This window comes from Vombatus ursinus, unplaced genomic scaffold (assembly GCF_900497805.2).
Source record: "Vombatus ursinus unplaced genomic scaffold, bare-nosed wombat genome assembly UNPS02014779.1, whole genome shotgun sequence".
Classification (NCBI taxonomy): domain Eukaryota; kingdom Metazoa; phylum Chordata; class Mammalia; order Diprotodontia; family Vombatidae; genus Vombatus; species Vombatus ursinus.
The window spans coordinates 46433842-46448525 of NW_020954557.1; the positions used below are offsets into that span (position 1 = coordinate 46433842).

The window sequence follows — 14684 nt, forward strand, 5'->3', positions numbered from 1 at the left end:
CCAGAAATGCTGGAGATGGCTACAAAGAGTTTTGGGTTCCCCAGGTCCTGAGTCCTCCCAAAACATTTTTATTTGGGGTCCACTCACACAGTTCTTACTTCAGGTCCATACAAACTTGTGTTTTGTGTTCCCCATGTTTTGGATTCACCCAAATTTTATTGAATGCTTATGTTCACTGATATCCATCTCAATCTACCTTGCTTTCAAGTTGCCCTTTTGACAAAATTGCCTGAGTTTCTGTGGGTTTGTGTGTGAGTACCCTTGTCTAAATCCTATGTGGTGTAAACGTTCCAGAGACTGGATGGGAGGGAGCCATACCTTCTTTCTAGCTCACTCTCCTCTACCAAATGATATGATAAATTCTTTCTAAAACTATTACAGATTTTGATGTTTGTTCTTACAAATGACAGTGGTGGAGGAAGAAGAGATAACTTGATGAGGAAGATCAAACATCTACCTGTCCCTACAGCTAAGGAAAAGAGGCAACAAAATGAAGCGGAGCTTCCTTTGTTGTTATTTAGTCATGACCAACTCTTCATGACCCCGTTGGCATTTTCTTGGTAAAGATACTGGAGTGGTCTGCCGTGTCCTTCTCCAGTTCATTTTACAGATAAGGAAACAGACAAACAGGGCTAAGTGACTTGTCCAGGGTCACTCAGCTAGTAAGTGTCTGAAATCAGATTTGAATTCAGGAAAAGGAGTCTTCCTGACTCCAGGCACGGCACTCTATCCTAGCTTTCCCAATGGAGCTTCTTAACAGTTGACTTTTGTCTTTTTGAAACTCTTCTTTCAGCTCTGTGAAGGAGTTCTTTGAGCTATTGGTCATTATTAGGAATTATTGTACATTACTCTCTCTCCTATACTCTTAGATCCAGTCAAAATGACCTTCTCTCTGTCTCTCCACAATCTGCTTCCCTGTCTTTGTCTTGGCATTATCTGTCCCCCAGTCTTCCATGCCTAGAATGCCCTCTCCCTCCTTACATCTGCCTCATAAAATACCATCTGAGATGCAGCTCAAGCACCACTTTCTACATGAACCTCTCAAAGTACTTTTTATTTAAGTATTTTGTATTTATTCTGTATATATTAATATATGTTGTTGTCTCCTCTTAGAATGTAAGCTGCCTGAGAGTATGAATAATTTCTTTCTTTACATTTTCATTCCCAGCACCTAGTACAGGGCTTAAGAGTTGGTAGGGGCTTGATCAATACTTGTTGCTTAATATTTTAAGGATATGCAATTTTCACCAGTGTTGGCACTTCCTTCCTAATGAAGATGGCAACCCTCCATATCTCAGTCCATGAATAGTCTTCAGCTGTTCATTCTTCATTCTCAAAGAGAATCAATGACATCATGGGTGATAGCTTGACTTGCCCATGAATTGGATTTAAGTGAGGCAGAATTGCACAAAGTTATCAGTCTCACTCTCTCTTACTGAGTCACTGAAGTCCAGTGACAGGACAAAAGTCAAGATGACTGATGATGGCTTGGGATTCAGTGGATGACCTTGGTGTCTTTGATGTCTGATCTCCAGAAGCTTCATAGCACCTGCTTCAGCTGCCTTCATGGCTGTCGGAACAAATTGTTCCCATCTGCCCATTCCATCAGGGAAGTATTCGCCTACTTAGGGGTAGACACCTCCTCTAACTCACTAACAGGTTTGAGGTTTATCAACTACTTTCAACTTAGTTTTCAGCCTGTCAGCTTAACCAGGGTGTGGCTGCTGGACACAATACAGCTTCTGGAGCCAGCAGTGTGGATTCCCTATTGAGGCAGAGGTGTACATCCCTCCATGCCTTCTCATTCTGCTTGATTCTTGTTTCTAAGCTTCTACAAATGTTCCATGGCAGATACGCCTTGCACAGGAGAGGCCTTCACCACCAGGTCATGAAAAGAGCATTGAGCTTTGAATCAGAGGACCTGAGTTTGTATTCTGTCACTATTGATGTGACTTTGGATCCTCATGTAAAAAAGGGGGATGGGCTAGATAACCTCTAAGATCTCTTCCAGTTCTATTTCATGACCTATATTGCTTTGGGGATAGCACCAATCAGGCTATCTACCTATTGTTTCTCATTCTTGGTACATGAACAATTCATCTGTTTTTCTAGCAATTCATGTAGACATGTGTCTATGTATATGTACAATATGCCCGTGTATATGCTACTATAACTACACACACACACACACATATATATATTCACATATAAACATAGAAATATATGTGTATGTATATGTACACACATGGATCTATCCCACGCTAACTTGGTACACATTCATATATGTACGTATATTTATACACACATACACATACATATAATTATTCATGGCACACATTGTTTTGTATGTATGTGTAGAATGTACATGTATGTGTGTGTAGACATGTACATATATGTGAGTATTTGTATATATATACCCTAAATAGTGTACTATATGTGAAACCTCGAGGGTAAGTTGTTGTTAATATACTATAGTCTTCTCATGCCCATCATAACCCTTTAGGTTATTTGTAACTTTAATACCCCTGAGATCTTGGTTTTCCATGAGATGAGAATCTAAAAACCTAAATATTAATCGGCTTAATTAATTCAGTTTTGCATCACATTTTTCCAGTATCATGCATTTGCAAGTTCTAAAATATTCCAAATGCTCCATTTAAACTTAATTGTAATTATAGCTGTCCATATTTCCTCAAGGACATGTCTGCCTGGAAAAAGAAAAGAGCCAATCATATAATGAGAGAAGGATAAGAGATGGACAGCTAGACTGTTATACTAGTATCCACAGCATATTAAAAGGCTAGAGAAAGTTCTATGACACATTGGGTAGAGCCTCTCTACTCTGTAGTGTATTTGTAGGACAATGATGAGTAACACACAGAAGGAGAAGGCAGGGATAAGCCACACCCATGATATCACAATCTGAAGGACTGACGGTAGATTATAAGCTTCTCAAGATAAGGGCCATGAAATATTACAAGTGTTTGCTTCCCTCCCTGGCCCCCAGTGCCTAGCAAAACACTGAGCACATAGGTTACACTTAAGTATTTAAAGACTCTTGAAAGTTCCTTTTTATCTGGACAAATATCTATTAGAATAATTAGCAAAAAGAAACTTTGTCAGCAACCGTAACATTTTTTGCTTGGGAATTCAGATTTTGAACTTGACAATAGTGGCATATTGACTTTTGGGGGTGAGGAAGCAAACCATCATTACGGAGTTAAACAGTATGAAGTTTCATGGTCAGAAATGATACTACTGAAAGGAGGGAAGAGGGTTTGTTTTTTGGTGTTTTAGCCTCACTGAGAATGCCAACCACAAGAAATACCTAGAGGGAAATCTAGTGATCCTGAGAATGCAATAAATCATAATCATAATGTCAGAGTAACCCATTAACATCTCTAAATATTATCTCCTAACATGACATATACAACATAAATCAATTTCCAAGGAATTTTGGAAGGTGTCTGCTTTACTGCAGAGAGATATACAAGCCTTCCTAAGATGCACATTAAAAAAAATGATTTATGTCAGGTTCTCTTCCCTTCAGTCAGAGACTGAAACAAAATACAGCTAAAGAGTGAGTCTCTGACAAAATGGGGCATGGTACCTGCTGGAGATCCTCACTTTTCCACGAAATTTCTCCCACCAATAACCAATCTCATGGGTCATATAAATATAAGCTGCTTGAGAGGGAAAAGTATTTCATGTTTGTCTTTTCATCCCTAGAATCCAGCACAGTGCCTTGTACATGGTAGGCACTTAATAAATGCTTGTTGATTGGGTCCCATTTTCTTTGGCCTCCTTAACAACACACAATATCCTGTTTACCTTCATTGTCTAAGTTGATCAGAGGGTCCCCAAGGAAATTTCATGGTACAGAATATTTTAATGGAAGTATTTTACAAGACCAATTCAGGGAAGTAGTAGGATTCAATGAAAGTAACTCGATTTGGAATAGAGGACCTGTTTGAATCCTGATTCAGCCACTTACAACTTATATGACAGTTGAACAAGTCAGCTAGAGAAAGGGCCAGTGGTTAAAAAAGTGTTCAAAGCTAAAGAGAAGTCAGGGAGGATGAAGAATGGGAGATCATCAGATATCTTAGATTGACTGATTAAGGGTAACCTGGAGGGTAACAATTTTAGGTAATTGGTGGAGTTGGAAGTCTCATTTGTAGGGGCTGGACTGTGAGTAGATAGTGTGGGAGAGCCTAGTGAGAGCAGACAACCCCCTTGAGGAGCTCGGCACCAAAAGGGAGGAGATAGCAAGGTCGGGGGAAGACTTTTTTTTAAGGCTGGGGGAGACTTGGGCAGGTTTTAAGTCACAGTGAAGAAACTAGCAGAAAGAGATCAATTGAAAGTGAGAGAAAAGAGGAGTGACTGTTGGGCCAGTGTTGTGGAGGAGATGGGAAGAGACTAAACAAGAGTTAGTCTTGACAAGGAGAAGGGTTACTTCCCTTCTCAGAGACTGAAGCAGATAAGGAGACATTGGATTAAGGGTGTATGTGTGTGTGTGTGTGAGTGAGTGTGTGTGTGTGTGTGTGTGTGTGTGTGTGTGTGTGTGTGTGTGTGTAGAGGGAGAGTTGAGAGAGTAGGGAGACAAAGGAGACAGATTCTAGAGGCTGTGATCTAGGGGCAGCTAGGTGGTGGAATAGATAGAGCACTGTATTTAAGCCAAGAAGATCTGGGTTCAGATTCTACCTCAAATATTTACTAGTTGTATGACTCTAGGTAAAGTTGCATGCCTCAGTTTATTTATCTACAAAATGAGAATAAGCATTTTAAAAACCTTAAAGAGTTATATAAATGTTGTCATTTTATCACCATCATCAGCTAGGTGATGCAGTGGATAGAGTGCCATACCTAGAATTAGGAAGGCTCATCTTCCTGAGTTCAAACCTGGCCTCGGACACTTACTAGCTGTGTGACCCTTGGCAAATCACTTAGCCCTGTTTGCCTCAGTTTCCTCATCTGTAAAATGAGATGAAGAAGGAAATGGCCAACCACTCCATTATCTTTGCCAAGAAAACCCCAAATAGAGTCACAAAGAATTAGAAACAAATGAACAACAACCAAATTATTATCATTATTATTATTATCTTGGTAAAGTAGGAGGTAAGGTCATCTATTGATAAAGGAGTGGATGAAGGTAAGGGGAGATTGAAGATCATAGATTTGGAGTTGGAAGGGGCCTAAGAGGTCATCTACTACAATCCCTTTATTTTACAGGAGAGGAAATTGAGGCCCAGAGAGGTTAAGTGACCTTCCCAAGGTCATACAGGTATAAATATCCAAGCCAGAATTTGAATTCAGGTCCTTTGACTCCAAATTCAGCATTTTCCACTGTACCACACTGCCTTTGACATTTGAATACAGTTGCTGAGGCAACCATAATGGAAAGTCACTTGAAGAAGAATGAGCTTTGCCCTTTGGAAGCCTGGGTCCAGTTAAGATTAGTTAACATGAATTTTTAGTGGAAAAAGTGATGTGATTTTCTCCAGCAATTTTGAAGTAGAGATAAAGGAAATAATGTTAATGATCCAGGGTTGAGGATTGGCAAGACATGAGTAGAAATAGGACAATGGAGCAAGGAGTCCCGGGTAGAAGACAAAGGTTAGTTAGCCAGTCAACTTAAAGACTGAGCCTTTGAAGAAGGGCATACGAAGCCAGAACAGGAACGATGGATTGGGAGGACAGAGAAGAGGGAGAGATGGAAGGGTAGGACATTATGGTTAGAAGGAAGAATTTCACATTTTAAGATCAAGGAGGTGTCAAAACTATGGAGGTATAAGGCACCTCTGTTGTTGGCAGAAATGGAGTGATTGATGTAGGTCATGGGGGTGAGGAGGCTGAGGAACTTGAAGGCAAGGGCTAAGTTCTTTTCAAAAAATAATTTCCATTAAATCAGGGATCATGTCCTTTTCTATTTCTGCACTGAGCATAACATTTCATCAGGGCTTCATAAATGTTAGACAATTAATGGTTATAACCCCAAATACTTAGTATTCTCAGCAGCCCTGCATCTTGCCATTCTATGACATCTGTCCTTAAGAATTATTTTTAAACAGGCATTCCAAAACTTATACTTCCAGATGAATGTTTTCCTTTGTAAAGTTGTCATCTTGGGAGGCTAGATACTTTTTCGCATGTGAAAAACTCATTGCTGAAACCATTTTGGAAAAAAAATTCTCTGAGCATATGATACATTTTTTCAAGCATTTTCAAAAGGTTACAGATAAGGTAGATTGGAATTTTAGAACCACTCAAAGTCAAATCTAATGAATAAAGTGGGTGAGCAAATGTGGTAATGATTTCTTTTGTTAAAAAAAAGACGTTGCTATAAAATCATGAAACCATATTTATCCCACATATATCTTATCTGATTGCATATTGTCTCCCTCATTAGACTGGGAGCTCCTTGAGGAGAAAGACTTTTCATTTCTCTTCGTATTCCCAGAACTTAGAACAATGCCTGGTACACAGTAAGGGCTTAATAAATGCTTGTTGACCTGACTGGATATTTCTTATGAGTTTCATAAAAAGGCTCTAAGAGCAATTATGAAATAGGAGTTTTAAAAATGTCTTGAGCAATGCTTCCATCTTTTGAATAAGTGGTTAACTTCTAAGGAAGGCCACAATGAAGAGAACAATACTCATTTGGACATGAAAATTCTACTATATTTGCTATAAAAAAATTCATCCTTTTACTTTAAAGTCATTTTGCATGAATATGCCATGGTCCCACCATCCAGCTCTTTCATCTGTTTTTTCTTCTCTATCATAGCCAGGTGTACTGATAAATTTACAATCCTTAATAAATCCCATTTTAATCACAAAGAAGAAACATGGAAAAAGAACAATTAGAAACATGAAACTGTTCAAAGGAAACATCTGAAAAGGAGAAATTTAAGGCATTGTACACATTAAACAGATCCCAAATAGTCCTAGGATTACTGTGTCTGAAAACCAACATGAAAGGGAAGCCTTATTTCCTTGCTGGAAATTCCCTAAACCAGATGACACAAAATTGTAAGGTTCTAGATGAGGGCAATAGAAAGACATCTGAAAAGAAAATTAGATGTCACTAATAAGAAAGGTGGATGGATTGTCAGAATATAATTTCTAAAACAGTTATAATTAAAAATAAATGGTTATTACTTAACATGTTTTAGAATAAACAAAGCATATGTGAATATATATTCAGTTACAGTTCACTTTGCCAGAGAAACAGAACATGAAAAGTGACCTTTACTTGAAATTTCACATATAGAGAAACATGAAAGCAGAGATCAAAGCTGAGGCTACCTTCTCCACTCCCTAGGTATATCGCTGCCATTAGCATTAATGAAAGCATGTCCTATATACAAAGAAAATAGTTTCTCAATGACCCCTTATTTTATAACTAACTTTAAACATAGGAAAATAACAGCAGTTAATGGCTTACCTAATCTGACTACCTGTTCAAACTTTGAAAGGGAACTACGTTGCCACTTGGAGTTTTTAAGTGGACTTTGCTTCCATAAAACAACAATCCATATTTGTATAGCTCTTGAAGGATTTGCTATATCCCCCACAGCAATCCTGGGAAGTAGGCATTGTAAGTATTTTTATATTCATTTTGCAGATGAGGAAATAGAGGAAGACAGAAGTGACTTGCCCAAGGTCACATAGCTAGTAAGTGTGGAAGTCAGGATTGAACCTAGGTTTCTCCTGATTCAGAAGTCCCATGATCTTTCCTTTACATCATGTGAATGGATTTATTTACATACAACATATTCATGCAGTCTCCAATGTATACTATTTATATTTAGTATAGATATGGTACCAAACTGTATCTATAACCCAGAGGACATAAATTCTGTACATTCTATACACCTAAACTCTAGCAAGTCTAACAGGAAGTAGTAGCTTACAGCTGTTATCTGTAGGCAGCAAAGCAATGGTATACTGAATAAATAATGCATTAAAGTCTCAGTCTTTAACAGAATCAAAAAGTCACAAAATGTTGGAGACTGAAGGTAGTTTGGAGGTCAACCAAGCCCCTTTGTTTTTATGGATGAGGAAAACTAAGACTTGACTAAGGTCACACACCTAATAAGTGGCAAAGCCAAGATTCAAGCACAGGTCTTCCCTTTCAGAGGCCCCAACTCTTTCTACCTCACTCTCTAGAGAGAATTAGCTCATTAAAGACGTGATGTAGGGGCAGCAAAGTGGTACATGGATGGAGCACCGGCCCTGGATTCAAGTGGACCTGAGTTCAAATCTGGCCTCAGACACATAACACTTACTAGCTGTGTGACCCTGGGAAAGTCACTTAACCCCATTGCCTAGCCAAAAACAAAAAGGAAAAATGTGGTGTTACACATCTTTATGCTTTTGTCCCCAAGAAACACCTACTTTAAGTAGTAGAGCACAGGATTTAGAGCGGGGTGGGGGACCTCTGAAGCCATCTACTCCAAATCCCTTTTTTTTTTTAAATAGATGAGGAAACTGAGGCCCAGGGAGATTTAAGTGATTTGACCAGTCACACTATTAATAAATGTCAGAGGTAGTATTTTTACCTATATCCTAACATTCTAACTCTATTGTTCTTTTTTTTTTTAAATCAACTTTCGGATTTATTAAAAGCTCCTAAAGAAAACAGCCTCCAATCTCAGAATTTCTAGCTAGAAGGAATTTTAAGGATCATCTAGCCCAGAAGCCCCTAATCCTTTCCTAATGAGGAATTACTTTTAAATTACCCCAAGTCTTATGATCTGTCAGTATTCTATTAAAAACGTTTCATGTAAGTGAAACACCATTTATGAGAGGCCTGTCACTGCATGTCATCAGCCAGTTGGTTAAAGTTTGGCATGTGTTTAGTGAGAGCAAGAAACAGTAGTAAAATGGATGCAAGGCCAGCCTTGGAGTCAGGAAAACCTGGGTTGAAGCCTTGCCTCTGGCATATGTTAACTGTTTGATCATGGATAAGTCAAGTAACCTCTCAGTGTCCCAGGAAACTCTTCTAAAATTGTAAATTTTAGATAGTTACCATGGGCATCCTGTGAAAGGAGTCTAGGTACCAAATCACAAATCAGGACTAGGGGAGAAAAGGATATGGAAAAGAGAGATGAAAAAGTAGGTAAGGGATTGAGGGAGAATAATGAAGAGGATAAAGGAGAAAGAAGAGAAGAGGTAGATAGAGAAGGATATAAGAATGATATCTAGGGGGAAAAGGATAGTGAGAGGGAGAAGGGGAAGATGCTTGAGATCCTCCCTCCCCTGTAGGTAAGGCAGGTATAGCTCTCTGACCTTTCTAGTCCTGGTTTTAAAACCTCCACTAAGGTCTTACAGGGTTTCATTATAACATGGAGGTGGCTCTGGGGCCTCTAGGGATATGCCAAGAGAATGCAAGCCTTGACAAGTCCTACCAAGCTGAAAAGGTATCAGGTATGGGTCTGTTGACCAACTTCCAAACTAGCTATGTTTGGAGAGGCTTACTGCCAGGCTGGGGTGATGAACTTTTTTTTCTTTTTCTTTTTTTTTTTTCTTTACCAAAGTAATAAGCAAAGACCATATACTAAGCCTTAGAAGAGTTGCTATCTGTATTGGTGGAGAGAGTATATGTTCAAATTAAATCATTTAAAGGAATGAAATATCTAGATGTATAAAAAAAAAACCTGATTGGGTTAATAGACTATGGACTTTTGTCAGAACTCATACAAACATTTCTTACCTGTACATATGGACATGAAACTGGCTGCAAATACCAAACTGTCCACACTGTGGCAGACACACAGAAACCAAAGAGATGCTAAAGCAGCCTGTGAGCTCCTAGGTTACCAGTTTCACTTCCTGCTTCTGAACTTGTAATGGGAAAGATTGCTCACTGGGTGTGGGTTTCCATGAGATTTTATGCCAACCATGGAACACCTGGAGCATTTCTTAGTAGGAGGCCTCTTTTCCTCATCTCTGACCAGGAGAATTGGCCCTCAACATGGACAGACACACCAAGAAGCAACTTTAAAAGCTTCATTGCTGAATGAATGAATGAAAAAGAACTTCAGTGTTTACCATGTGCCAGGCACTGTGCTATGGTACAAGGAAACTAATGCAAAAAATAAGATAGTCCCTTCCCTTAGGGAGCTTAATTCTGGTAGGAGAAGACAATATACATAGAAGAGTGGTTGTCAGGGAGGGGTGATTTGGCCTGGGAAGTCACCAGGTTGGTAAGTGGAACCATAAGACAAAGGGTTGACATGTTCTTTCCAGGAATGGTAGTGTTGTAGAAAACTATAGTGAATAGAGTGCTAGACTTAGAGATGGAAAGCATTAAGTTCTTTTCTTATTTTATTTTTTAAAATTAATTAATCTATTTCGAGTTTTCAACATTCACTTCCATTAGATTTTGAGTTCTAAATTTTCTCCCCCTCCCTACCCTCCCCACTCCCCAAGACAGCGTGCAATCTGATATAGGCTCTACATATACATTCATATTAAACGTGTTTTCACATTAGTCATGTTGTAAAGAAGAATTAGAACCAATAGGAGAAACCACAAGAAAGAAGAAACAAAAAAAAGAGCAAATAGTATGCTTCGACATGCATTAAGACTCCATTGTTCTATTTCTGGATGTGGTTAACATTTTCCATCATGAGTCTTTAAAAGTTAAGTTCAAATCTACCTCCAACACTTGTCACCTGTTTGAACCTGAGCAAATCACTGAGCCTCGGTTTGCTTATTTGTAAAATGTGAAGGATGGATTCAATGAGTTCTAAGATATCTCCCAGCTCTAAGACTTATGCTTTGATTACTATTCCAGAGCTAAAGGTGGATTAGGAGGGTAGAGGATATAAGCAATGGTATGTCAGGAAGATGGTTGTTAAATGGACAGAACATGGTCAGAGAACAGTAGCATGATGGCTTTGGAGCTAGCTGACCCTAGATAGGCTCGTGACTCTAGGTGGTGCTTGGAAATGTTAAGGCAGGTAGAAGGGAAGGAGGCTTTATTTAAAGTTCAATAAATCAGGGTTTATAACTTGAGGTAACTTCAGAAGAAGGCCTTTAACATCCTGCAACCAGACAACATAATCTCAGAACTCTTCAGGTCCACACTTTAGGGTTTCCATCTCCAATACAGGAAGATACAAAAGGTAGAGTTACATTAAACAAGACTTTATCTTTTATTTACCTTCACTTGATAAACCCTGAATGGCTGTGTTCCCTGCTTTTGATTGTTTTGTCTGCATATTTCCTGCTAAGAGTTTACAAAATAGCACTATTGAACGGGAAGATAAGAAGCACACCTATTTGTTTAATAACATCAAGGGGGGAAAACTGCTAGCTCATCCATTTTGTTGTTAAGTTGCTCAAAAGGATCAAAATACCAATTAACTTGCTGGCTCAGAAATCTTTGATATCCTCAGATTTACTGACATTTTGAAACTCTTGTTCATACTTGTCTAATGGCTTTTTGATTAGGAACAAAGAAGTGCCAATCTGTTTAGCATTTGACCTGTTTTCTTAAATATTTTCATGTATTCAACTACTTAGCTACTAAACATACTTGACTAGTCACATTTCTAAGTTAAAGGGAGATTTCTACCCCACCCCATGATCCACCTCAGAATTTTTAGAAGAGCTGAAAAACCACTTCTTTTTTAAGGGCATCCCCCATCCTGTTTTAGAATAAACTTTACATTTCAAAGTTTATTTTCTTTCTTTTTTTGATATCAAATGAGATAACAAGTATAGCACTTTGTGAATCTTATAGTATTATAGAAATACTAGCTATCATTATTATTATCAATTTTTCTTTTTTCAATGGATTTAGAGAGTCTTCAAGAAACTCAGTGAGGCAACCAACCAGCTGTAGCATCCATTTTTTGCTGAGAAGTAGTTGAGATGACATTTGGCATGTCATAGAATAACCATAAAGGAAAGACAAATAATAGCTGATGGGGTATGATTAATTTTGTATCTAGGTTGGCGGGTTGCGCTTCAGACATCTTCACACTAATAGTACTTTGTTGTAAGGTTTGATAGAAAAGTCCGGTGTAAATTCTATTTATAAGCAACCATGTGCACATACACTTTCCCTGTGTTAACAGCAGTAAGGGGAAGGTTTTTTTTGTTTTTGTTTTTGTTTTTTGTTTTTTGTGTTTGTTTGTTTTTTTTACTTTTGGATAAAGGTAGGTCCTGAGTGTAGAAAGAGTTGAGAGCTGAAGAGAAATGACACTCAATGGAATCCTGGTCATCAGTGGTAATTATAGTAATAGTAATGGTAGTAGTAGCAGCAGTAGCAGTAGGAATAATATTAGGTTACATTTTTTTAAGGTTTATAAATCACTTTGTATACATTGTTTCATTTGATACCTACAATAATTCTCTGATATTATTCCCATTTTACATGTGAGGAAAACTATGTCTTGGAGAGGTTAAGAGACTTGCCCAAGGTTATAGCTAGTATGGATCTGAAGTGAAATTTGAATCCAGATCTCCTCAACTCCATATGTAGCACACTTTGTCAGCTGAATGTGGGAAATAACTCAGAATTCTGGAATACTAGCATTTTAATGAACCTTAAAGATTATCTAATCCAATCCCCTCGTTTTATAGATCAAGAAATTGAAGAATAGAGAGAAGCAAAGACTATCTGATAAAGTAACTTCATCTAGGTAGCCCTTTCTAGTACTCTCAGATGAAGTATGGAAGTCTGACCATGTTATTAGAGGTTTGATATCAAACCAGAACCCAGGTCTCCTTTTCTTTTGTCCTTTACAACTGGCCCCCAGATATCTTCATCCAACAAGCATAACCCAACATATGTAGCTAGCCCCAAATGAACCAGATTATACATCATATCCCATCTAGCCATCCACCCCAGTCACATTCTTGCTAACTTCCCTGTCATAATACACTCTAGACTTCCAGATACCATGTGTTGGGAGCTTAATCTGTTCAGTTTGGCACTCTCACCCTGGAGTTGAATTTAATCAATGCATGAGTATGTACAATCTCAAATGACCCTACTATATCTGACCAGTCCCAGATCAACCAGTCCATACTTTACATTCTATCCACCTGTCTACTCCAGCAATCTTATTGGCATTTGCCTTTCAGTCACCCTTATTTGCCCCTACCCCACTTTCCAACTCTTGCTCTGGGAACTAGAATTAAATCAATGTCACTATTGTTTCTGGGAAGAGTGTGTCTTATCTGTCAACTTCTCTATAGTTCCACTCATCATCTCTGCAATTTCCCAGACCAAAACCCCCTTCCCTGGTCACCATATTCCTATGGATTTGCCTCTTCTTATTAGAATGTTAGCTTTTTGAGAGTTATGACTTTCTTGTTTTTGTACTGTGACTCTAGCCCTTCATAGATTTCTTGATACATAGTAAGTGCTTAATAAATGCTTTTCATTCAATCATCTACTCATTTATCGAGTACCAGCTGTGAAGCGTAAGAACTCTAGATGAAAATTGGCCCTCTAAGAGTTTACAATGGAGTTGAGGAGATAAAAGTGCAACTATAACTCAACAGTTGAGGCAGCTAGGTGGCTCAGTAGATAAAGCGCTGGGCCTGGAGTCAGGAAGACCTGAGCTCAAATCCAGCCTCAGACATTTAGGAGATGGATGACCCTGGGCAAGTTGCTTAATTTCTGTTTGCCTTAAAATACTGGAGAAGGAAATGGCAAACCACTCCACTATCTTTGCCAAGAAAACTCCATGGACTGTTTGGTCCATAGGGTCATGAAGAGTCAGACATGACTGAATTAACAACAAAAATAGCACAACATTTAAGTAAGGATATGATAACTACTGAGTTATACATGTAGCAACTATTGAGTTACATATAAAGGTTGAGAAAACTATACAAAAGTAGTCATTGCAAGGGGTTGGGAGGACCGGAAGATAAACATATTTAAAGAAATATGATTAAAGATGTTAGTCCTACCTTTTCACAAACTCTTCAAAGAGGATGCGGTGGGAATACCCCTGTTGACGGATACTGGCAGTTTCTAGAATTCCAGTGTAACGAAGCTGTACCAGTACTCTCTCTCTGGAGAACCTCAGGGCTTCTCGGTCATCATTGGGTTTAATACAGCGGACAAAATGAGGCTGTCCAACTACCATTTTGGACAGTAGATCCATCAGTGAATACTACCAGGAAAAAAGTACATATTATCTCAGACTCTAAACAAAATGACTTCCAGAAAGTTAATGCCAAACTGGATAAATGATATTTATAACAACTTACTGGATTCTTTGAAGTGAAATAGAGAAAAATACGGGGAAATAATGATTCAGTCTATAACTAATATTTAAAAATTCTTCAGGTGTAATTATTTAGTGCTATACTTGGCTCATATTTGGCAAAACTCAGTTATGTTTGAACCATGATATGTCCAAGGTCTCTTACTAAACTAATCATTAGACTTATAATCCAGACCCACATTTTCATGCTGCCATACCTATTGGACTAGATCACATTGTCTCTTTAGTTGTTTTTTTTTTTTAATGGTAAACTTTTAAGGCAGGAGTAGATAACCTGTTTAGAATTAAATGTCACCAATAAATACACTAACTGCAACTGTTATTAAAATTAGGGGAGGAGGATTTTTTAAATGAGGGGAAAGAGGGGTTAAGGAATGATAGGTTTGGAGAAATGGAAGAAAGAAGGAAGGAAGGAAAGGATAG

General features: G+C 38.3%; 1 protein-coding gene across 1 annotated transcript in view; it reads right to left on the reverse strand.

The window, feature by feature from the left end:
• MYO3B (myosin IIIB) overlaps positions 1-14684 on the reverse strand; it is a 628721-nt gene that overhangs the window by 267804 nt on the left and 346233 nt on the right. Inside the window, exon 25 of the mRNA XM_027865702.1 lies at positions 13942-14147. Coding sequence (XP_027721503.1) covers positions 13942-14147 — 206 coding nt within the window. The remainder of the gene's footprint in view (positions 1-13941; positions 14148-14684) is intronic.